Source organism: Crocuta crocuta, unplaced genomic scaffold, assembly GCF_008692635.1.
Source record: "Crocuta crocuta isolate KB4526 unplaced genomic scaffold, BGI_CrCroc_1.0 scaffold147, whole genome shotgun sequence".
In the NCBI taxonomy this organism is placed as follows: Eukaryota; Metazoa; Chordata; class Mammalia; order Carnivora; family Hyaenidae; genus Crocuta; species Crocuta crocuta.
The window spans coordinates 5,644,960-5,671,058 of NW_027532594.1; the positions used below are offsets into that span (position 1 = coordinate 5,644,960).

Here is a 26,099-nt window from a genome sequence, read left to right on the forward strand (position 1 = left end):
ATATTTTTAAATCAAATTTTCATGTATAACTTATATACAATAAAAGGCATCCATTTTAAGTATACAGTTTAATGAGCTTTGACAAATATATACACATAACAACTACAATCAAGATATGGAACATTTATGTCACCCTAGAAAGTTCTCTTATGCTTCTTTATAGTTAGTTGCTGGCCCATGGACACTAGTTTCTGTTTTCTGTCACTATATATTAGTTGCCTTTTCTAGAATTTCACATAATAGAATCATACAGTATGTAATCTTTCCAAGCTTTCCCCCTTTTATACACTGTTTTTGAGATTCATCAGTGTAATTGTGTATATCAGTAATCAGTTCCTTTCTATTGTTAAGTAGTATCACTGAATGAATATGCCACAGTTTTTTTTTTAATTCATTTATCTATTGATGGACATGTGGGTTTTTCAAGTTTGGGGCTGTTATATAAATAAACTAGAAATGAACATTTGTGAGGAAGTCTTTTTGTGCACATACGTTTTTATTTCTCTTGGATGAATACCTAGAAGTGGAATTACGGGGTGGTATTCTAAGTGTATATTTGATTTTTTAAAATGTTTTATTTGTTTCTGAGAGAGAGAGACAGCGTGAGCAGGGGAGGGTCAGAGAGAGACAGAGATACAGAATCTGAAGCAGGTTCCAGGCTCTGAACTAGCTATCAGTACAAAGCCCTCGAGTCCACGAAACGTGAGATCATGACTTGAGCTGAAGTTGGACGCTTAACCGACTAAGCCACCCAGGGGTCCCCAATGTATATTTGATTTTATAGTAAGTCATTAAACCATTTCCAAAGTGGGTGAACTATTTTACATTCCTGCCAGCAATGTATAGAAATTACAGTTACTCCACATCTTCACCGACACTTGATTTTGTGAATCTTTTAAATTTTGGCCATTGTAGCGGGTGTGAAGAAGTATCTCGTTGTAGTTTAAATTTACATTTTCCTGATCACAAATAATTTTGAGCTTCTTTTTGGGTGCTGTTGGTCATTCACTTGCCTTCTTTTAAATAATATGTTCAACTTTTGGCCATTAAAAAAACTGGATAATAATTCTCTATATATCCTGAATATAAGTCCATTGTAAAGTAGATAATATACTCCCCACTGAATATTGGGATGCTAGAAATAGATTTCTATATGCCCCTTAAGTTTAAATAATACTTCCATACTTCTGGATTCCATTTTACTTTTCCTTCAAAATGCTTATATTACTATATCCCATGCCAATAAATATATATCTTCACCATCATTTTTTAATGGATGCACAATATTAGATATTAGATGAACATATTATGCCTTATTTAACTAAAATGCTAATAATATATATTTAGGTGTACATGTTTTTACTATTATAATAGTAACTAGGCTATGATGAACACAGTTATGTACACATCTTTGATAGTTTCTTTTGAAAAAATTTATAAAATAGGATTGACAGTTCAAAGGATATGCATGGACTTTAGGCTCTAACATATTTCTAATTGCCATCTCTAATGGTTATGCTCTTACAAACATTATATGAAAATGTACTTCTCCCCATCCTAGCCACACATCAATATTGCATATTAACAGTGATCTTTCAACTCCAACAGTGAGACTGACATATCTATGGTTTTTTGGCATCTCTCTGGTTATCAGGGAGGTGATAACCCTTTTCTCATGATTAATGGCTATTTTATTAAACCTATTATTTTGAGAACTGCTTGTTTGCTATTATTTTCCACTGGGGTTTCATTTGCACTTTGGTTTGTAAGAGCTCTTTATATTTTAAACTTAAAATCCTTTGACTCATACTATAACATCATGTGAATAAACCACATGTGGTAATGGTAAACCACAGAATGGTAGAAAATATTCATAATGCTTATTATCAAAAAAGAACTTGTATATAGACAGTTTAAGGAACTCCTACCAATAATATGCAAAAAAAGTTTCAAATGCCCAACAGCCTTGAGCAAATGCTTCAAAAAGAGAATATCTGAATGGCCAATAAACAAAGAAAAAATATTTAACCTCATTCATTTCAGGGAAATGCATATTAAAATCACAGTGAGATACACCTATTAGAATGGCTTAAATTAGAAAGACTGACCATAATGAAAGTTAGAAGGAAATGTGGAATAACAGAATTCTCACACACTACTGATCAAGTTGTAAATAGATAGAACTCATTTGGAAAACAGTTTGGCATTCTCTATACAAGTTGAACGTGTGCATACTTGACATCCCAGGAATCTTACTGCTAGATATATATCCAAAACATATAAAGATACCATGTGTGCACTATGAGACATGGACAAGAATGTTTATGGCAATATTATTCATAATACTTAAACTGGAATCAACCCAAGTTTTATTAACACTCAAATGGATAAATTATAATCCAATCAACAGAATGCGATAAAAATATATAGATCATGGCTATATGCAGTAACATGTATAAATAACATGTGTACCTATCATAATCATAATGTTAAGTGAAGAAAGCCAGGCACAAAGAACATAAATTGTCAAAGTCTAGAAAGTTTAAAAAAACATGCAAACTAATTGATGGCATTTGGATGTACACTTCCAAGGTAAAACCATAAGAGAAAGGAACAGGAGTGAATACCATCAAGTTCAGGGCTGGCAATTCCGTATTTGTCCTGGGTGGTGGTTCTATGGGGACTTGTTTTGTGATGATTCACCGACCTTCACTTTTCTGTTTGTTTGTCATATTTTTCAATTAAAAAGTTAAAGCAAACAGAAAATGTTAACCCCCGAGTTCAAAGGAATAGCACTCAGGGCTGCAGTGCTCTGTCTGACTACATCTTCAGCCCTCATCATCTTACGCCTTGCCCCTGTGTTCTCCACTCCAGCACACTGGCCTTCGCAGAACTGCTGTCCATTCTAATCTCTCACCAAATCCTTGGGTTCTGCCTTCAAATTATATCCTCCATCTGTCTGCATCTTACCACCTCTACTGCTATCCCTCTTGTCTAAACTTTCTCTTCACTTTATCGAGGGTGGAGAACAAGACCTCTGGGGAGAGAGGCCACGGAATGGACAGGCCAGGGTGTCTGTCACCACAGACGGTCATCTTTATAGATACTAAGGATGATGGCAGGAGTGACTGTATGGAGAGAGGAATGGTGAGCTAGGAGGACTGTGACCCAGGAAACAGGAGATGAGTTAAACCAAAACAGGTAATAGGTGGCACTGTCCACATGACAGAGTGGTCACATCTGGGAGCTTTGGGGAAGCAGGGAAAGGCTACGGTCTTGGAAACTGCAATAAGCAGCAAGGAGGAGGCCTTCCCCACACTAAACCCAGTGGAAAAATCACCCAACTGACAGTGTACAATTAAGATGGGCATGGGGGAGGGCACTTGTGGGGATGAGCACTGGGTGCTATGTGAAAATCAACTTGACAATAAACTATTAAAAAAAAAGAAGTGCCTGTAAGCATAAAAAAAAAAAAAAAAGAACACTACATACAAATCCTGTGAATCCCAAAGTCCTACAGATTATGGTCAAGTACAGATAGGTAGATAGCTAGCTGAATGAAGACTTACCTTTCCTTTGTAATTTTCTGCAAGCAAATTGCTAAGTGTTGTTCTCCCTGAAGACTGAGGTCCAAATATGAATACTTTAAATGGTGGTGCCGGCATAGGTGGAAGAAGATAGGGACGTGGGTTCAATAAAAATGTTTTTAATGCTTCTTCTGATGAAAGGCAGTATATTTTACCTAGAAAACTTAAAATGTGGAATCATCATAAACAACTGAAAAGAGGTATGGGCAAGTTTTAAATTTAAGTTGTGAAAATCTTACCTCACGGAAAAATCTGGTAATCCTGAATAAATGTTACCTTCCTTTAAAGTCACAGGACATGTACGTCCCCATCTGCTCCTCTGCCATCTGTATCTTGGTGCAATAAGTTTATAAGATGCAAGAGTACGGAACAGCTCATCCTGTTAATCACAAATACCGCACTAAAAGTATGGGCATAGTTTTACTAAAATTAACAGTATTCAGTATTTAATTGTTTAGTTGATAGTGCTTCACTATTTAAGAAATCATTTATAAGCAAATTTTGGCTTTTTTCCTTAATTGCAACCATTCTGTACTTGTCCACAATGTAATAAGGCAAATAGTTTTCATTTCTATTATGACCCTGTTTTAAATTTTATCAAGCATTTTGTACTATAAAGTAGAATGGATGGATATAACATAGAATTTTTTTATGATCTTTTTTTATTACCGGATTTGAAGAAATTCTTACCGAAAAGGTTTGAAAATGTACCAGATTCTTAGTCAGTTTAAGTTTTTAAATAGTAACATGTTATATACAGGTTGCTTTTTTTTTTTTTTTTGCATTTTCTTAGCTCTTTCATTCTTCTTAAAATAGAAAGTCTCCCTCAGCAGTCCTCTGCTGGTGCCCTCCAGAGAAGGTAATATCCACTCCTCCACAGACTGCAGATTGCTGAGGGTTCAGTCCTTATGCTACCTTAGCAGGGGACGAGAGAGCCGGGGGAGAGAGAGCATGCAGCGCAACTGCCAGGGGAAAAGGGTCCAGGTCAGCTCTCTCCAACCTTCAGATGTAGATCTCACATGTACCTGCTGGCTCCAGAGTGGACTGTGGAGGAGAGGTGAGAACGGGGAGCTATTGTCTCGCCTGGACCACTGTAGCCTCAGAGAGTAGAGGCGTGCACGCTGCAGCATGAATGTCCGGACACCAAAGGCTGAAAGAAGTAGCTAACTGTTAGGGAAACTTTTGGTGCTTAGGGGAGTTGCATGAGTTGGAGATCCCAATCGGTGGGCCACGTTGGGCTACGACTCTTCTTGATGGAGTCTACAGACAGCACACTAGGGACTGAAATGTATCTAGTTAGATCAGAAGGCAGTCACTCTTTCCTTATCATCCCTGTTTCCTGTCCAAAACTGGGGGAAAGTGTTCGAAAAGCAGACACTGGGCATTCTCTCAAAGGAAAGGTGTTTGAATGGCAGACCATGCTCCTCTCTCCACCACTGTCACATCCATAATACGTCAGTAGTTATTTTTTTTTTTAAACGGTTTGATGATTGAAGGAATAAATGAGTGCTTATAGAGTTGAGGGCTTTTATTATATTTGCTTCCTTTGGTGTTGCAAGATTTTTAAAATGAACTTGGGTTTCTTTCTCATTATTCTTGTGGTTAATTGTTCTGATTTTATTGTTTTTGTTTCAAGACTTCTGTTGTGTTTAATTAATTAATTAATTAATTAACTATTTTTAACATTCATTTTTGAGAGACAGATAAAGACAGAGTGTGAGCAGGGAAGGGGTAGAGAGAGAGGGGGACACAGAATGCGAAGCAGGCTCCAGGCTCTGAGCTGTCAGCACAGAGGCCAACATGGGGCTTAAACCCATGAACCATGGGGTCATGACCTGAGCTGACGTCAGACACTTACCTGACTAAGCCACTCAGGTACCCCATCAAGACTTTTGTTGTGTTTAGCGTTTACTAGAACATTGTGCTAATTATTACAGCTTCTTCCTAAAAATCAAATCCATTCTTGTGAAAGGTATCCTATAATTTTTTTTATACCTTGAGAGAATACATTAAGGCCACAACATATAGTAAAAAGATAGACTTTCAAAGAGTTAAAAATAACTTACATTGTCCATTATGTCAGCAATTTCTTCCTCTGCACTCTGAAGTTTAGTTAAAATGGCTGCTCTTTTTAGGTTAAGATATTTAAGTCGATCCATAACTGTCTAAATTTGTTAAAGAACAAATATTTAAATACATTGGCATTTGAACATCTCAAATATTCTGTAACAGTGATAAGCTTATGAGTAGAATACTTCCTTGCCTCCACCTTCTGGTGGTTCCATGGCAATCTTTGGTATTCCTTGGCATGTAGATGCATCACTCTAATTTCTGCCTTTGATGTCACATAGCCATCTTCTGCCTGTGTGTCTGAGTCTCTTCTCTTATAAGGATACCAGCCACATTGGGTTAGGACCCACTCTAATTCAGGACGAACTCATCTGAACTTGATTACATCTGAAAAGATCCTGTTTCCAAATAAGGTTACATTTATAGGTATTGGAAGTTAGGACCTCAACATATCTTTTGGGGGAACACAACTAAATCCATATCAGTCTGCCCTTTGGTTCCCAAATATTCATGTCCTTAGAGATCTAGCGCTGTGGGGCCTCTTCAGGCAGAGGGAATACAGCCGTGTCACGATGGAGGCAGATATTGGAATTGGCTTCCATGATCCAGAAGTTGGAAGAGGCAATGCTGGATCATCCCCTGGAGTCTTTGGAGAGAGCAGGGCCTTGCTGACACCTTGATTTTTTATTTCTAACCTCCAGAACTATAAGAAAATGAATTTTTGTCCTTTTAAACCACCTAATCTGTGGTACTTTGCTATGGCAGAATTAGAAACTAAGAGGGACACTATGCAGAGCATGAAACGTAAACTCTGAGATGAGAGATGGTGGACTGACAATGTTCTGATGGTCAATGGTAATCTGTGGTAGACTGTATTATTTGTTCACAACTTATCCTTCTCTCCCTTCCTTTGTTAATTCCCTAGTTCACTGCATGTGGAATATACTTTCCTATCCCACTGATATTGAGCTTCTCTGTGTCCCTTGTTTTGGCCAATGGAATAGGCAGAAAGGCCAGGGTGCCAATGACAACTGAAGGCTTAACAGGCTTGGGAAAGTTCAACCAAGGCCTTTCGGAGCTTCTGGCCTCTACCTTGAGAAAAGTGTGCCTTGTGTTGTAAACTCCAAATTCTGGATATGTCTTGAAGGAAAAGCCTGCTTGGGAGTGGGGTGTGGAAAAAAAAAAAAAAAAAAGAGAAGAGCAGATTGACAAATGGATTAGATGGTTCCTAAAAGGGGAAAACTGTGAGAGGAGTGTATCTGGGGCAGGTGGTAGTAATGGTGGATCTGGGGATTTTTCTTAAACCTGAGATAACTACTAGACATACAATTGGATACACTGAGTAGCAGTTGATTACACAGGCATGGAATTCAGGGGAAAGGTCTGGGATAATAACAGCACTTAGGGCAGACAGAAGAGTACACAAGGAGTGAGCTTTGGGATTCTCCAACTCTAGAGATGAGAGAGTGTAGTAGAATGTCCAGTGAGGTAGAATGGACTATACAGTGTGGAGTATATTCTTTATTTATAAAACAGCTTCATTGAGATACAGTTCACATATGTATAATTTACCTATATAAAGTATACAGTTCAGTGGTTTTTGGTATATTTAGATTTGCACATCCATCACTGCAGTTAATCCTAGAACATTTTCATCAACCCCACAAAGAAACCTTTTATCCATTAGTAATCACTTCACATTCATCCCAAGATCTCCCATAGTGGATCAGCCTATTTTGAATATTTTATATAAGTGGAATCATATGGGGTCTTTTGTTAACTTTTCTTTTACTTAGTATGTGTTCAAGGTTCATCTATGTGATAGCATGTATCACAACTTCATTGCGTTTTATTGCCAAAGAAAATTCCAGTGTATGGGTACACCACATTTTATTTATGTATTCATCAGTATGTAGACATTTGGCTTGTTTTGACCTTTTGGCTATTGTGATTAGTGCTGCTATCAACCTTCATGTACAAGTTTTCAATTATTTTGGGTAAAGATACCAAGGAGATGATTGCTGAGTCATGTGGTAATTCCATGGTTAGCTTATTGAGGAACTACCAAACTATTTTCCAAAGTGGCCACACTATTTTACAATCCCACCAGCTACATTATGAGGGTTCCAATTTTTCCATATCCTTACCAACACTTACTACTGTTTGGTTGTTTATTTTTGTTTTGTTTTGTTTTGTTTAATTTTAGTGATGCGAAGTGGTATCTCATTATGGTTTTGGTTTGCATTTCATGTTAAGTGTCTTATTGTGTGCTTATTGGGAGTTATTTGCTTTTATTTTTCTTTGAGGCACATTTTGTCACACAGAGATTTTAAATTCAAATGTACTTTTGATTTAAAGATGGATAGATGAATAAGACATAATATCAAATTTTTAAGTGTCGAAAGGAATTTTTCAAACATAGCACTAAAATGTAAATATATTTTTGGTATTTATGAAGATAAGTACAATCCAGTTGGTAACTTTTTGATTTTCCAAATGGTGGGATATTCTTACAAAACATTGCACTTACCATGAAGAGCTCCTCTGGGGGCTTATTTCCATCTAGCTCAATAAGATACTGGGAATTATGTTCAGCCATTACTTCCTGCAGAAAATAGAAGAGACCTTATAATCCAGATCCTTGGCAAAACTGAATACAAGATTAGAATCTTGGTATACTATGAAGAAATCTTGAAAGCTAAATTGTTTGCTTTATGTATGATACAATGTGTATTATTTTAAGTGGTCTTTTGCCAAAGCCTAAACCAATTCTTACCGTGATTTTTGACCCATAGTAAAATATGCTTTTCACATAATTGTAACTTTAGTAATCATATTTTTTCAATGCTAATTATTTTGTCTAAAACCATCCCATTCTAGGGGCACCTGGGTGGCTTAGTCGGTTAAGCGTCCGACTTTCGCTTAGGTCATGATCTTGCGGTTCGTGGGTTCGGGCCCCGCATCGGGCTCTGTGCTGACTGCCAGCTCAGAGCCTGGAGCCTGTTTCAGTCTGTGACTCCCTCTCTCTCTGACCCTCCCCTGCTCACGCTGTCTCTCTCTCTTAGAAATAAATAAAACATTTAAAAAACAAAAACAAAAACAAAAACCATCCCATTCTAATATGTAATGGCTTTAATCATGTTTACATATAATCAGCTTTGAATGGGATAACCATAGAAACCAATGTGGGAATAATTTTTTAGATTGCAATTTAAATAAATGAACAGTCCTTTTTCAAATTTTCTTTCTGCTTTTTTTGTTTTTGTTTTTTGTTTTTGTTCTTTTTTTCCAGTTTTTCTTTCTTCCAAACAGAAAATGTTTTGGAGCATCTATCTCTCTGCATAAATACATAGAATAGTTTCTGCCAAACTGATAACTGTAAATGACATTGGTTTGTTCTACTTTTTATTCTCCTGGCTGTGGGTGAGGTTCAGTATTCAGATATCCATCTCTGTACACTGTCTAACCATAATATCTGGGCATTTTTCTATTAGATTGTTTCTTTTCTCTAACGTTCATGCTGTCTTTAAACTGTATCAATTACAGGGGCTCCTGGGTGGCTTAGTCGGTTAAGCGTCCGACTTTCGCTTAGGTCATGATCTCGCGGTTCGTGGGTTCGAGCCCCGTGTCGGGCTCTGTGCTGACTGCCAGCTCAGAGCCTGGAGCCTGTTTCAGTCTGTGACTCCCTCTCTCTCTGACCCTCCCCTGCTCACTCTGTCTCTCTCTCTCTCTCCTAGAAATAAATAAAACATTAAAATAAAAACTGTATCAATTACAAATACTTTACCTTTAAAGATAAAAAAGATTTATCTTTTGACTTTGTTTATGGAATTCTCTATAATGTAAACTATTTTTATAATAAAATATATGTTTTTATTGTTTCTGGGTCTCCTTTCTTGCTTAAATTAGATTTTCTCTATCTCAAGATTATATTAATGTTCACTTCTCAATTTTCTTCCATTATTTTTTGTTTTTAATATTAAAATCTAAAATCTACCAGATTTTATGTTTGTACATTGGCAATGTTGAACTGTATTTGAGCCTTGTATTTCCAGGAAGGGGCGATGATTGAGAGCTAAGACCCATCTCTATCCTTTCTCAAGAACTCAGATAAGATCTGTCTTCATCCTTCTCCATCATTTCTAAGACTCAAGGGTATCTCCTTTGTTTTTTTTTTTTTAATTTATATTGTTTATTTATTTTTGAGAAAAAGAGACAGACATAAGTGGGGAGGGGCAGAGAGAGAGAGGGAGGCAGACTCTGAAGCAGGTTTGAGGCTCTGAGCCGTCAGCACAAAAGCCCAACATGGGGCTCAAACTCATGAACCGTGAGATCATGCATAACCTGAGCCAAAGTCGGATGCATAACCAACTGAGCCACCCAGGTGTCCCAGTTTACAAGCCTCCATAAAACCCCAGGTCTCCCTTCCTTTTCCTTGAGAATGTCCTCATTAATGAATACTTTCCTTAATGCAATAATCTGAACAAATCATCTCCTTAACTGTCCACGTATTTTGTTTTTCACAATATTATGGGAGATTGGATTCTAAGCCCTTCTTTTTCTTTTAGATATCACATTATGCCAGTATTATTTATTTAAACATAAACAGCCATCCATGTTCGGAACAAGGAAGTACATAATGCTCTTCTGGAAGATGGAAGACCTGGTCCTTACCCTTAAAAAGATTATCTCATATAGGGCACCTGGGTGGCTCAGTCAGTTGAGTATCTGGCTTTGGCTCGGGTCATGATCTCATGGTTCATGAGTTTGAGCCCTACATTGGGCTCCGTGCTGGCAACTCGGAACCTGGAGCCTGCTTTGGATTCTGTGTCTCCCTGTCTCTCTGCTCCTCCCCCACTCATATTCTTTCTTTCTCTCTCTTTCTCAAAAATAGACATTTAAAAAAATTTTTAAAAAAAGACTATCTCATGACCATGAATGTAGTTTTCTAATTTTCTGAATCTGACTTTAATTATGCTTTACTTCACACCCAATGCCAGCCATTTAAGGAATCTATAGGATATTTCTGTTGAAGGAAGAAAGAACATTATAGACAGACATGCAGATTACTCTAAAGAACCAAAATTTAAATGCCAAGGATAAAAAAGGAGATAGGGAGGAATAAGTCATACATAAGAAACAATAAAATTTCATTCCTCTTTTGGGGGTGGACAATGAAAATGAAAACAATCCACTCATTTGTCTTTAGACATATATTAGCTTTATAAAAAAGCATGAAATAAATTCTTTTAGTTTCTCTATCAGATGGGAAGAGGCAACTTGAGTCCTGTTTTTTATATTTGTCCTTGTATCCTATTCCTCATCATGGTGTGTGGTCAAAAACCCAAGTTTGATACATGTTTGTTGAATAAATCTCCAACACAAATTTGGCAGAGTCTGCCCTGGACTTTTGACCATCATCAAATATACTTTTCACATACCTGTAACCTCACTGATCATATTTTTTTAAATACTAATCATTTTAATTAAAACCATCCTATTCTAATATTTAGTGACCTTAATCATGTTTATATATAATCAACTTTGAATAGGATAGCCATAGAAACCAATGTGGGGATAATTTTTTAGGTTGCAATTTAAATAAATGAACAGTTTCTTTTAGAATAGTGTATATATATATATTTTTTTCATTTTTATTTTTTTTTATTTTTTTAATAGTTTATTGTCAAATTAGTTTCCACAGAACACTCAGTGCTCATCCCCACAAGTGTATATATATTTTTAAAAAGTCATAAATTATAGATTGAAAATGTTTTTACAAAATAGTTTCTTAACATTGGTTTTCCAACCTCTGACCATAAATGAATTCCTGTAGTGACTTTTGAAAAATGCAGTTCATATATCACTTTTCAACAATACTGCTGCTTTTTAAGAGTAAAATAATACTGTCCTGTGAAATAGCCTTTGGAATGGAAGCCTAGTTCTAATAGCATTCTACCAAATGTAAGTGGTAGAGAATAAGATAGATAATAGACGGGGATGAAAAAATATGAAAGCTATTCATTCAGTGATAGAACACAAATATCAATCTTCCCATTTTCATCAATATATCTTGTTCTTACTTCTAAAGAATGAAGAATTATTTCCTTATAAAGTTTAACAATGTTCTCAATATTTTCCAAATAATCCTCAGGTCTCTGAACTACATGCTGAAGAATTTCAGCCACCATCTGCATTTCTGCAATAAATGCCTAAATGAAAAAGAACAGATTTTTAACATCTTTGTGTTAATGATTACTTAATTTACAAGCCATGCCATCCCTCCCTCCTTATGCCTACATGCCATTTTGGGGTGAGAGAAGCAGGTAGAAGAGAGATTGAGCATTTATATTTAAGAGACATTGAATATGTTAAGGGGCCTTTACCAGATGGAATAAAACTTTAAATTAACTTGGATACTTATTTATTTATTTATTTATTTGCTCCTCAAGAAGCAGGGAAGAGTAGGGGAAGAATATCTGATTTTTAGAGAGAGAATCAAGAAATTAGATTTACTGAGCTTCCAGTTGGTTGGTTGGTTCATTCATTCATTCATTCATTCATTCATTCATCAATTCACTCATTGATGAGTGCCAGGCACTGTTCTAGGAGCTTGAGATAAGATAGTGAACAAAATCAACTAAGCCCCTGGGTCTCATGGAGCACACATTCCAGCTGGAGAAGACATAACATAAACAAGTAGACAAGTAAATATATAACATGTTGGGTGGGGATAAGTACTAGGGAAAAAAAATCACAGAGTGGAGGAGAGAGATGGAGAGTGATGGGTAAAAGTGCTATTTTACATCAGGTGTTCACCAAAGGGTTCTCTGAAGAAGTGAAATTTGAAGGCAGAGGGAATCGTACATGTAAAAGTTCTGAGCCCAAGGACTGGTTGGTGTTAAAGTTCATATTCATCCTATTATTAATATTATAATTCATTATCTAATTTCTAATTCTAGTTTTTATGAATGCACATACATTTTATACCATTTGAATCATCTATTAAAGAAGTCACTTTATAACCTTTTTGAAATGTTTTACACACTATTTTAATGGTCAAATTTAACATCCCTAAATACATGATTATTTAATCATTATTCTATCATTGAACAAGAATATTTCAAATTTTTCATAAGTATAACATTTCGCCAAATAGCTTTGTAGATAAATCTTCATATTGTTAATATTCTTCCTTAGAGTAGTTCCTAAAAGTAGAATTACTGGACCAAAGATTACACATTTCAAAATGGCTTAAAATAGACACTGTCTTTTTCAAAAGATGCTATCTTTCCTTTCTCTCTAGCAGAGGGCTTGATGGGCACACTTGTATAACCAGTCAGTACAGAGCTTCTTATTAGGCACCTACTGTATGCCAAGTACTGTTACAAGCACCGGGGATATAGTACTTGCTGCATAGAGCTATATTCAGTGGACAGATAATAAACAAGTAAGCAAATAACATAATTTCAGAAGGCGGTAAGTGCTATAAGGAAGATCAAGCAGAGGAAAGGGTTAGGCCTGTGCTGTCCAACATGATATAGCCACAGGGACCTACTGAACACTTGAAATGTGGCAAGTGTGAATTGGAATGTACCAAATTTCAAAAACTTAGCATGAAAAAGAGATGTATCTCTCAGAATCTTTATGTTGATTATATGGTGACATAATATTTTGGATATATTGGATTAAATAAAATATATTATTAAAATTATTTTCACCTGTTTTTTTATTGTTTTTTAAAAAAAGTGTCCACTAGCACATTTAAAGTTACATACGGTGGGAGTATATTTCTATCACAGTGCTGGGTTATAAAGTCACTTGATGGATGGTCCCTGAAGTGGGCCTGGGCAAGGAGAAGGTGCAGGCACACGAAGAGCTGGCAGAGAGTGTGGTAGGCAGAAGGAAGAGCAAACAGTAAGTGCAAAAGCTGGAGGTGAGGTTGAGTCCGGAATAGATGAAGACTAGCTGGAAGGCCAAGGGAATAGCTGGAATACGATGAGCAGGCAGGGAGAGACAGCCAGGGATGCGATCAGGGAGGCCAGGTCCATGGCCTTGTAAGCCACATGAGGGTGTATGAATTTTCATCTACAGGTAATAGAAAGTCACTAAGGGTCATATTTTTAATTTTTTTTATGTTTATTTTTGAGAGAAAGACAGAGTGTGAGTGGGGGAGGAGCAGAGAGAGAGGGAGACACAGAATCTGAAGCAGGCTCCAGGGTCTGAGCTGTTGGCACAGAGCCCAATGTGGGGCTTGAACTCACAAACTATGAGATCATGACCTGAGCTGAAGTTAGGCATTCAACCAACTGAGCCACCCAGGTGCCCCAAGGGTCATATTTTTAAAACAAGGCTCTGGCTTTTGCAAGGAATGCAATGGTATGGGGAGAGTCAAGGAAAGTGGAAGCAAAGAGAACATATACAAAGCTATTACTGTAGTTAAGGGACATTGTTTATATTTATGTGTATATAAGGATGGACTCTTTCATGCAACTATTGGCCATCAACCCAATGGGGCGGCATGTTTGCATGTTTGACTTCTGAACATGCCCGTGCTTCCAGGCAGACATAGCAGCAAACCAGGCCCCTGGGATTGAATTCAGTCTGAAGACATTAATTTGATTATATCCCACAGCATTGGCCTACACTGTAATTTTGAAATTTTGGATTAGTTACCAACTACATTTATATTAAAATGCTGATTTTTGGCTTCTCTGGAGAAACCACACCACCTGGTAAAAATAGGTTCACATTTCCACATGACAACAGTTGTCTGGGCTGGAGCTGAAAGGCAACTGTCCTCTGAAGAAGGGCACGGACCCTCTAAGTGGCCAGTGAAATTCACTGCAATAATAGAAATGCCATGTATTTGTGCTCTCCAATTCAGAAGACGGACATATTTGGTTATGAGCACTTGAAATGTGGCTAGTGTTACTGAGGAAGTAAATTTTAAATTTTATATAATTTTAATTAATTTAAAGTTAAATAGCCACATAGGACTAGTGGCTACTATATTGGACAGTGTAGTCCTAGCCTACCCCAGTCCTCACTCTTCCTGATTATGTTCCTGACTGACATCACAAATTGACAAACCGTGGCCCCTGTAACTAAGTGAGCTGTGATTTCTCTATCTCACTATCTTTGATATAAGATGATATGCTTTATTCATGCTAAAATGACACAGTTTTATTCCCATTTGCCATGAGGTTTTCCATTTTAAAAAGAAAATATAGAATAGATGCTGGATATTTTCTTGTGCCTTATTTGCACAGGGAAGATTATTTTAGCTTTTTAAATGGTTTTAAAAATTGAGATATGGGGGGCGCCTGGGTGGCTTAGTCGGTTAAGCGTCCGACTTTCGCTTGGGTCATGATCTCGCGGTTCGTGGGTTCGAGCCCCGCGTCGGGCTCTGTGCTGACTGCCAGCTCGGAGCCTGGAGCCCGTTTCAGTCTGTGACTCCCTCTCTCGCTGACCCTCCCCTGTTCACGCTGTCTCTCTCTCTCTCCTAGAAATAAATAAAACATTTAAAAAAAAAAAATTGAGATATGGGGCGCCTGCGTGGCTCAGTCGGTTGAGCATCCAACTTTGGCTCAGGTCATGATCTTGCAGTTTGTGAGTTTGAGTCCCACGTTGGGCTCTGTGCTGACGGCTCAGAGCCTGGAGCCTGTTTCGGATTCTGTTTCTCCCTCTCCCTCTCTCAGCTCCTCCCCAGTTTGTGCTCTGTTTCTCTCTCTCAAAAATAAATAAACATTAAATTTTAAAAAATAAAAATTGAGATATAATTGACATATTAGATTAGTTTCAGGTGTACAACATAATGATTCAGTATTTGTATATATTGGGAAGTGACCACCACAGTAAGTCTGGTTAACATTCATCACCATAGACAGTTACAACTTTTTTCTTGTGATGAGAACTTTTAAGATCTACTACTAAAGAACAATGTCAAAGATTCATTTAATGCATTAGTCAGGAAGCTAACAGGATAACAAAGCTGAAATATTATCACTGAGATAAGATTGCAAAGTTGGGTACAGTCTGCTTAATGGCTTATCGGGCAATAAAATTGTAATCTTGGGGGTTATCTTTTTTATTGGACAAATGGTTTGCTATGTATCCATCTATAAGTTAACATCTGACTTTGCCCTAATAGAAATGGTGTTTATTTATAATACATTTATAATAAATTATAAATTGCAGCAATTACAAAAAATATATAAAGTTCTTTAAAAATTATAAATTATCATAGAGATCATAGGTATGTTTCAATAAAGCAGGGATTGGCAAAGTATGGCCCACATGCCCCCGTGGGCCAAATCCAGCCTATAAGGTATTAACAGATTTCTTCACATCAAATTTTCCTCATTAAGTCATGGCAGAAAATTCTTTTGATGCCTCATTGCATTATGCCAATTTTAGGATTGTTATAACAACATATACATGTGAATTGGGCTTTAGATTTTTTTCATGTGCTCTCTTTGTCAATATCGGAAGTGGGACTATGTTAACTTCATAAAGTGGATTATGCCTGGGCTACTTGCTCCCCATATCACCCTTTGTTTTTTATTGCTCTGACTCCTCATTCTAGCTTGCGTAGTGCTTGACACACAGCAGGTGACCAATAAGTCTCTGTTCCTATGACATGAAGCTGATTAGCTGTCAGGATGTGGAAGGACTTCCATACTGACAAGAGGGTTGAACTTGATGGCCTCTAGCTTATGATCTAATAGTTACTGAAAACATGAAATATTTTTTCTATTTCCTCCAGACTAAATGAAAATTTAAAGAAAATGTAATTTTCTCTAGTGCCTGCTATTTCCTTTATCCATGCTATTATTTAGTTTAATTCTAGCAAATTTAAAAGTGTAATATATGGTATTGGGATATTACCTCTTCTTCTTCTTGCTCTTCTTCCTCTTCTGCTTCCTCTTCTCTTCCTTCTTTTTGGGCTTCTTTCCTCTTTTTCCTACGATTCTCGATGACTTCAGGATCCCACTGATCTCTTCTGTATATGTACCCTGTAGTACTGTGCTGCCTTTGCCCAGAAACTCTTTGGCATAAATCATAGTCGGGGCACTAAGGAACAACATTAGTAATGTTAACAAACATCTTCCATGATTCTGAAGCTGATAGTGCGTGCAGCACACTTTGAGAAACAAAGGAAACAAGAAACTTTAGAACCTTCCTCATTCATTTTCTGATTTCTTCAGGCCATCTCTGTGTGGAGATAGGATGGGTATTTATTGAGGCAAGATTTTTATAGGCTTCCTAATTTTCACAAGAAAGATTTCAATCCACTCCAATCAATTTTATAACGTGTATCTGCCCTTCCATACTCACAACCCACAGCACCCACACTGTGGGTCCATGACAGAGACTACTGCCTTCGGCTGTCTCCTATTTTCACTTGCAGAAACTGACTAACATGAGGGTGAGTCTGAAGGACATGCCTCAGAGCAGTGGTCTTCAAACATCAGCAGGTATTAGACTCATGCGGAGGGTTTTTCAACACAGAGAGCTGAATGCCTCCCCGTAGCGTTCCTCTGAGATACGTATTTCTAACAAACTTGCGAGTGCTGCTGGTGCAGTTGGCTCTGGCACCGTACTCTGTGAACCATTGCTATCTATAGTAGATCAGTGGCCCTTCGCCATTGTTTTTTGCTTTTTTGGGTTTTTTTTTGGTAATACACATCCCTTTAGAATATGAGGAAAGCCACTGGCTTTTGCTTCAGAAAAGCAGACATACACAATAAAATAATTTCAGATTATTATAGTTTATGTATTATTAATATAATTTAATATTATTATTTCATAGATGCTAAAGGATTCAGAGATCCCAGGTTAAGAACTTCTGCTCTAGAAATTCCAAGATTTATCCCCAAATAAGGCCAAACCATCAGAGAAATGTGTGTTGTAGTGAGTTCTGTCTCACATTAAGCCTCTGATTATACTCTAGTTGTAGCATAGAAACTCCTTGTATACCCACCATCACACTGAAAATATAAATGAGGTTAAGGGCTTCATTCTCTTTATTAACGGTCTTCTATATTAAGACCCATGTAAGATATTTCTCTTATTTAAAATGTTAGTACTAATTTCTCTCATTTTGTCTCTTCCTGAGCAATGATTTGTCTTTTCATGGACAATATGAATTTTATTTAAATAATCACATTTCCTCTTTCTACTTTGGCTCATCAAACTCGGAACCAAATTTGTGCTCCAAATTTAGCAAAGATTTGGAGGCTAATGGCCTGTACATCTTTATGCTCTTGTTCTATACAATCTATGTTTTCCATAGCTTAGACTTTATATTTGGTTTTAGTTGTAAGAGATTTTTATCATCTTCCTTATATACACATACACATGTGTGACACTTTCAAGGCCCATGCAGGAATTTTAATCGGTCTCCAACCGTGACTTGTGGCAGGCTGCAGATTACACCATGCTCAGCACTGCAACACGTCTTCTCTCTCACAGCTAACCCTAACACACCCCGGGCTCGAGCTGACAATCATCCCATTTATTTTGAGCTGTCAAATTCTTTGGGGAACCAGGCAGTAATGAATATAAAATCTTATAATCAATTTTCATATAAACAAGCAGACCTGGCCTTGCTGAAGTCTTACCATTCCCTCATGAAGCAGTTACTATTTTTGTAAAGAAGAAATCGAGTCTCCTAAATGTGATTTGCCAAATTCTGTTGATAAAGGAGAGATGGGGGATAGGACTTAGCCTTGACTCTTAATCAGGGCTGAATGATGTTCTTTAACATTCATATGACCAAATCATTAGCTCCTTATTTCATTGTATTTAATTGGCAAAATTATCAGGTGTCTACTAGGCACTTGATCTTGTGCTAGTTGATATTTATATGAGTAAGGCATAGTTCTTGTTTTCAAGTAAGGCAGAGTCCAGAAGAAAATGGACAATTACAATATAAAAAGAGTTTATAATAAAAAAGAGAACATGAGTGGTCATCAGAGAAGTATTAACTTTCCTGTAGTAAGTAATGTATAGGGGACATGGAGGAAGAGAGAGGGAGAGGAACTGGAGGGAGAAAGAGGGACAGGTATTTGAGGGAGAGAGAGGAGAAAGTAAGAGTGAGAGAGAGAAGGAGAAACTGAGAGTGAGAGAGAGAGATTGAGACAGAATGAGTTAGTTAATGTGTGTGTTAGTGTGGAAGGGGTGGTCATCAGGGAAACAGGTGATGCCTGAACTGACTCTCAAAGGATGGTTATGATTAAGCCTACTGAAGAGGCCAGGAGAGATTTCCTCTGGATAGAGCTGCAGGTGTAAAAGCATGGAGGTATGAGAAAGAATAACTCAGTCCTTATGATTGGTATATAAATTGGTATTTCCTTGGAGCATGTGGGTGGCTCAGTCGGTAAGCATCTGACTTCAGCTCAGGTCAGGATCTCATGGTTCTGAGATCTAGCCTCACATTGGGCTCTGTGCTGACAACGCCGAGCCTGCTTAGTTCTCCTGTCCCCCTTTCTCTATGCCCTTCCTTGCTCGTTCTCTCTCTTTCTCTCCTCAAAAGCAAACAACCATTTAAGACATTGAACACTTAAAAAAACTATTTCCTTAACTACTTTGTATTTTTGAAGATATTCCTTGAATTCCACCACTGTCAAAAATATGGTCAACTATAGTAGAAAAACAACTTACCTTAATATTGATTATTATATCAGGTTTCAAATTTAAATTTTTAATTAATTCTATTTGCTGCAAAGTAGTCATGGCCTCCTGTGAAAGTGATGGTAGTTCAGTCATAATATAACCTGTCAAATAAAATATAATTTTTAAAGTTTTATAATGTCACCAATATATGAGAGCATGGATTTGTTATCACTTTGTAAATCTCATTTGCCTATTGATGAATATTAATGTAGATCTTAAAATCATCTGTTAAATATTTTTAATTAATAGTTAAGTTTATCGCCACATGAAGTATAACTATGAATAATATTTTTCTGATAATAAGTAAAATCACTGAGCTGGGAGGAAATCTCTTAAAAAATTCCAAATCAATTTATTTTAAACACATGAGGAGCCGAGGGAAGGAAATTCCATGTTAGTAATTCTTTGAACAGTTAGGAAAGCCCTGTGATGAATAGTAAAAATATAGTATAAGGGGTTGTGTAGTATATTATTTTCTTTCTAAAGTGAGTATCTTATAATAGAATATGTATGTACATAATGTTTGTATAAGTTATGGGGAGTAATAAAACACCAATGAACCTCCTCATACAGTTTAAAAAATAGAACAGATAATCATCAATATAATTTTGGCTTAGCACACTTATTGGCTTGCATTCTTACCCAGAAACCTAAATCTTCTCATGGAAATTCACCCTGTTTGCCATCATCACATTAATTTCCTTAATATATTTCTTTAATTATGTTACTCTCATGCTTGAGAAAATTTTCTCCTGTTAATAAAGTCTCAATTTCCTCAGAGTTAAAGGACTTCAATTGTTCTCCTTTTATAATAGGGCATTTTTTTTTTTCTTGAAAGAACTGATGGACAAATTATGGTTATTCAGCTTTAGATGTCTGGCAGACATTTTATAAAAAGTGAATGGAGTGAGCTAGTCACTTCAACTGACAGTATTTCTTACCAATTATAAAATTCAAGCAAAAACTCAAATTTTAGAAAACATGTATCTATTGCCATAAGCTTGACAACGTCCTGATTTTTAAAACTTTCCTTGACGAAATTGGTGGTGAAATTAACAAAAGTGTTAATTTTTTGATATTGCATAATGAAAAGTATCAACATTTGGAAGATCTGCACAACTCAGTGGAATACTCTTTCCTTTTCTAACTACATATCTGTGTAGAACTGGATTTTCCTCATACATTTCAACAGAAACAATGAACTTCAACAGATTGAGCAGAAGGAATCAGAAGAATCCAGCTAGGTCTTCTCTTAAGTTGGACATTAAAGAGATTTGCAAAAATAGAAAACAGTACTACACGTGCCACTAAGTTTTTTGTTTTGAAGACTACAATTAATATATTTTTTATAAAATATGCTATTAATGCAAACATGTGACAATTTTGTTAGGATTTTTAAACAAATATGTTAAGCATTTCTTAATTTTAATTTCTAATATGATAAATATTGATATATATAACCCAAGTAAGCAAAAGCTCTTTTGGGGCTCCAACAATTCTTATAAATATAAAGGAGTCTTGAGGGGCGCCTTGGGTGGCTCAGTTGGTTAAGCATCTGACTTCGGCTCAGGTCATGATCTCACGGTTCATGGGTTCGAGCCCTACGTCGGGCTCTGTGCTGACAGCTAGCTCAGAGCCTGGAGACTGTTTTGGATTTTGTGTCTCCCTCTCACTGTTTTGGGATCTCACGGTTCATGGGTTCGAGCCCTACGTCGGGCTCTGTGCTGACAGCTAGCTCAGAGCCTGGAGACTGTTTTGGATTTTGTGTCTCCCACTTTCTCTCTGACCCTCCCCTGCTCATGCTATCTCTCTCTCCCAGAAATAAATAAAACATTAAAATTTTTTTAAAAAAAGATAAAGGAGTCTTGAGACTAAAAAGTTTGAGAACTGCTATGCAATACCTAGAATAGTATGACTAAAAAAGCAATTAAGCATCTGTTGATGAGTGAATTAAAGTGTCTTATAAGCCAACTTCAAAATCCTCACTTAAGAACATGCTTATTATATACCTTTTTTTTCAATTTTAACAAAAGCAGACCAACAACTATCACGGTAATCCAAAAGCTCATTAACTCCTTAGGCATCTCTCTAAGCTTTTTCAAACCCTATGTGTTGGATGCTACCAGAGAAGCAATCCTAAGTAGTTTAACTTCAAAAGGCAGAAAGGGAGAACTGTTATCTTCAGCTTTGGATATATGTGCTAGAATTATATAATTCAGCTAGATTCCCTCCTGGTCTTGCTGCAATCTTTAGTTTCCAACTTGGCTGACTTGTTTGCTTTTGCTTTAAAAGACTGAAATATGGTAATATTCTAAGACATCCATTCATTTTATTTTGTTTCATTTCATTTCGTTTTATTTTATTTTATTTTATTTTAATTCTCAAGTTTGTTAACATACAGTGTAGTCTTGGCTTCAGGAGTAGAACCCAGTGATTTATCCCTTACATATAACACCCAGTGCTCATTCCACAGGTGCCTTCCTTAATGCCCATCACCCATCTAGCCCATCCCCATCAACCCTCAGTTTGTTCTCTGTATTTAAGACTCTCTTATGGTATGCTAAGGCATCCATTCTGTTCAAGGTTCCTTAAATGAACCCAACACACTCCTGAAAAAATGTAGCCACTGCATGCATTGGCACTGTCTTGGGAATTGGGCCAGTCCTTTCTCCACTTGCCTCCTTCTGCTGTTCTTACTTTTTGTTCCCCTGGCTTCCCCTTCCCCTAGTTTGGTTTGGATTCTATTGTTAAATTATCCTCCACTTGATTAACAACCTTATTGGAACTTGTCAAGACATTGAGATGTGATGGCTGGCATTAAAAGTCCTGGGTCTGACGCATGTTGAGGGTGAGTACTGTGGTGAACGGTACTACATGGCCCTCAGCTGAATTCAACTCTTGTCTAGCTTACTCCTCCTGATCAGATAATTCCAGAGACCATCAGTCTCCAGAGTTCATGCCTTCATCTTCTAAGCAGCAGGGGGATTATACAATACTCCATCCCTCTCATTCCCTCTGCTAGCAATGCTGCCCAGTACTGTGTATTACAAATGGATGATGGCAACTTGATACTGTGTGCTGCGCTCTCCAGCACACTGTGTATTACTACAATCACTGCCAGTGCTTAGACAGTTTATCAGGCATTCCAAGTGCAACCATTTGTAGGTATCCTAAACCTCAGGCATTCCTGTATACTGGGATGAGTTTAAAACTTGGTCTCTTTCAGGTTGCCTGAGTGGCTTAGTCAGTTAAGAGGTCTTTATTGGCTCAGGTCATTATTTCGCAGTTCATGAGTTTGAGCCCCATATCGAGCTCTGTGCTGACAACTCAGAGCCTGGAGCCTGCTTCAGATTCTGTCTGTCTGTCTGTCTGTCTCTCTGCCCCTCTCTTGTTCATGCTCTGCCTTTCCCTCTCAAAAATAATAATTAAAAAAAAAAAACTTAGTCTCTTTGCTAGTGGAAGCCGCAGAAGAATGGGTTGTTTCCATGGGGTCTGGTTCTCACTTGATAGGCCAGTATTTGGGCTGCCTGAATTTTCTGAGTGATGAGTTTTAGGGCTTTATCCATTGAGAGGTAGTCAGCATCATCATATCCAGACCCTAGGAAGATATCTATGGAAGAGATGTGGGAGAGTAGGATAGCTTAGTTCTCTAGACCCAGTTCTGGAAAGACCTCTTGAAGATACTTCCTTACAGATAGACTAGAGCTGCCAACCCCACTGCCAACCTCTCTAATCCCAGAGACATGTGTGAAGTTGGAAGCATAGATGAAGACTTCCCCTCCCTGTCCCATATCTCCTTGACACTATTACCAAGCCCTTACCCTTAATGCTGAAGATGGAGGAAAGACCTCACATGATTCCTTCCTGGAAAGCTCTGTATGTACTATCATAGGAAGAACAGACGCTCTGCAGACTAGTGCTCAGCCTGTATCACCCCTCCCCCCAAGGAAAAGCTGCAATACTGTCCATATGACTGCCCAGGGGAAACTGGCCCATGCTATCACTTTGTCCTCACTTCCTGGTTCAGTGGAATGAATTCCCATTTTTGCAAAACTGAAGATGGCATGCTACTGCTTTCAGACTGAAGTAATGAGCGATTCAGAGACATCAGGTAAGTTATGTCCATCCAGCCCTAATATATACCTGACCTCATGCCAGCCTGGTATGAGTGGATACACTGGTGACCAATGACTTGCAAGACCATCTACTATGTCTGGGAATAGATATCTACTGTGACAGGGAATGCCCAGATAAGGGCTGTCCATCACTTACTGGAGAAAATGAGTTTTTCTGGAACCTAGAAACAGGGAGCAGACAGGGGCTTCTTAGGATGCCCAGGCATCGGCTCTACCTTTCTCTTTTGGGTGAGGATGTAGTTCATGGAAACTGATTTTGGCCCAAGACCAACACAGCATGACAGGCTGTAAATGAAAGGATTATAATTATAGATTGTGTACGTTTCTTCTAAATAGCTATAAAAGTTCCAAGTATAAAAGGCTCTGGTACAGAAAAAAAATGAAGATTGAATCTGGCACTACTACTGGTCGGTTTTCCCAGCAGTGCACATCTGTCTTTAGGGATCTTAGAGTCATCAATTACCTAGCCTCACCTAGACCCTAGCCACAGTTAATATCCCTGTTTTGAAAGCTCTTCACTTCCAATTTTGTTTCTACTATCTACCAGGCTGCTGGGTAGGACTAGATATCAGAATGAATTCTTGCTGAGCAGAGGCTTTTAAACTGCATTTAGTAGAGTGGTAGGTTGCACGGAAATTCCTCTGGGGATGCTATACAATAGGGGAGGGGAGTCTGGGCAGAAGAGGCTCTAGGTCCTGCCCCCACTATAAGCTTTAAATGAGTGCAGTTGTGCATGCCTAGAGAAAAGGCATGCAATTATATGCTGAGAGCGTGGCCCTCAGATTCAAGAAATCATTTATACTGCTTTTCCTCTGCCAGCTCCCAGGATAAGCACCAGTGTATAGCATGTCTAGGGGAAAGAGGAATACATTAAATGCTATGAGGGGTGCAGTCAGCAAAATTCAGAATGTAGGAAACTCTTTAACACATATACTCTGCTTTTTCAACAAAGAAAACACAAGATGATAGGAAGAAGTAAAGGGCATTTATACATTAAAAGGGACTTGAGACATACCAATCAATTACAATATGTGAAACTTGGTTGGATCCTGCTTCTAAAAACAAAACACCACAAAACACAAATCAAAAAACCAAACCCCAAAATCAGCTAGGAAAAAAATATACAAGGCAAAAAATGAAATCACAGATTATTTACTATTAATTTTGTAGGTATGGTAATGTGAATCTAGGTTTAAAATAGTCCTTAACTTTCTGAGATATATAATAAAGCATTTATAGGTAAACTGATAGGATATCAATTAGTTTCAAAATAAGGTAGGTTAGGGGACAGATGTGGGTAGGAGTTTACATAAAATGAGATTTAGATGAGCGTTGTCATTGAAGCTGGGTGATGGATACATGGCGGGAATTTTATATCAATCTCTTTACTTTTGTTTGACATTTTCCATAAGAAGTTAAAAAGGTTAAGACTATCATAAATGGCATAGCTAGTAGGTTTCTTTTTTTCTTTCTTTTTTTGCCAATATTTATAATTTATACCATCTTTTAGTTGCTGTGTAAATTACTCTAAATTTTTTAAGATGTAAGGTGTGATGAAGTATAAACAAAAAAAGATACTTGCCTACCTATCTGTATACGTGCTTCAGTTTCAATCACTATGCTTTCCGAGGTCATTTACTGACCTGTGTTAGAATTCTGTCATTGTCCTTTTTACTTTTTACTCATTTAATCTCCCACATTCTGGGTGTTTTTCTCAAGTTCATCCGCTTTATCACTGAACAACAACAACAAAAAACTGATAGAGTGTAAGAATACATATACCATATATAAACTCTACAAATGGATGCACAGATGTTGTTCTTTCCATATATCATCTATATGTAGAGAAATCTCTCTACCTATAGATATGAATGATACATAGTTTGCAGGGACCAGTTTGCTTTTGCTACTTACATTTTTTTTTTAAATTTATTTTTGAGACAGAGAGAGACAGAGTGTGATCAGGAGAGAGGCAGAGAGAGACGGAAACACAGAATCCGAAGCAGGCTCCAGGCTCTGAGCTGTCAGCACAGAGCCTGATATAGGGCTTGAACTTGTGAACTCCAAGATCAGGACCTGAGTCGAAGTTGGCTGCTCAACCAACTGAGCCACCCAGGCCCCCCTTGCTACTTCCATTTTTGATTTGCTTCTGCAATCATGGTTTTTACTTTATTGCATTTTATTTTTATCTCTGTATTTTAATAGTCACAATGTCTTCTCTTAACTTACTAAGAATATAACACAGCTTTCTAAGTTTTTCTTCTTTTATTCAATAAGTCTATTTTAGGAGGATGATTTTCTTCCCAGCACATCTTTATTCTTCTTCCTTCTTTTGCAAATTTCATAGGGTTTGCTCTCTTTGGGTTAGTGGTTCTGAACTTCAGCAGTCTTTGTCTTGAGAAATTAGGCCCCAAACCCCTGCTCTGCATCTGTTTGCGTGCAGAGAGACTTCTTGGGTCCAGAGTGAGAAGGTAGACTGCATGAACAGGCTGAAGCCTGCCGGTGTCTGGAGCCAGAGGCTAAGCTGGTGCCGTTCTAGTTCCCATTCCTGCCTTGTAAGTGTGGGTTAATGCAGAGAGCCGAGCCACAGATTGGACTTAGTAACAAAACTCTGAGTGAATGGGAA

General features: G+C 37.5%; 1 protein-coding gene across 1 annotated transcript in view; it reads right to left on the reverse strand.

The window, feature by feature from the left end:
- The window catches only part of AK9 (adenylate kinase 9), a 124,397-nt gene that overhangs the window by 83,681 nt on the left and 14,617 nt on the right, over positions 1 to 26,099 (reverse strand). The window contains exons 6-12 of the mRNA XM_077779966.1: positions 19,326 to 19,438; positions 16,548 to 16,733; positions 11,741 to 11,869; positions 8,188 to 8,262; positions 5,654 to 5,752; positions 3,827 to 3,966; positions 3,570 to 3,750 (exon numbers count right to left, since the gene is read on the reverse strand). Of these exons, the coding sequence (XP_077636092.1) occupies positions 3,570 to 3,750; positions 3,827 to 3,966; positions 5,654 to 5,752; positions 8,188 to 8,262; positions 11,741 to 11,869; positions 16,548 to 16,733; positions 19,326 to 19,438 (923 nt within the window). The remainder of the gene's footprint in view (positions 1 to 3,569; positions 3,751 to 3,826; positions 3,967 to 5,653; positions 5,753 to 8,187; positions 8,263 to 11,740; positions 11,870 to 16,547; positions 16,734 to 19,325; positions 19,439 to 26,099) is intronic.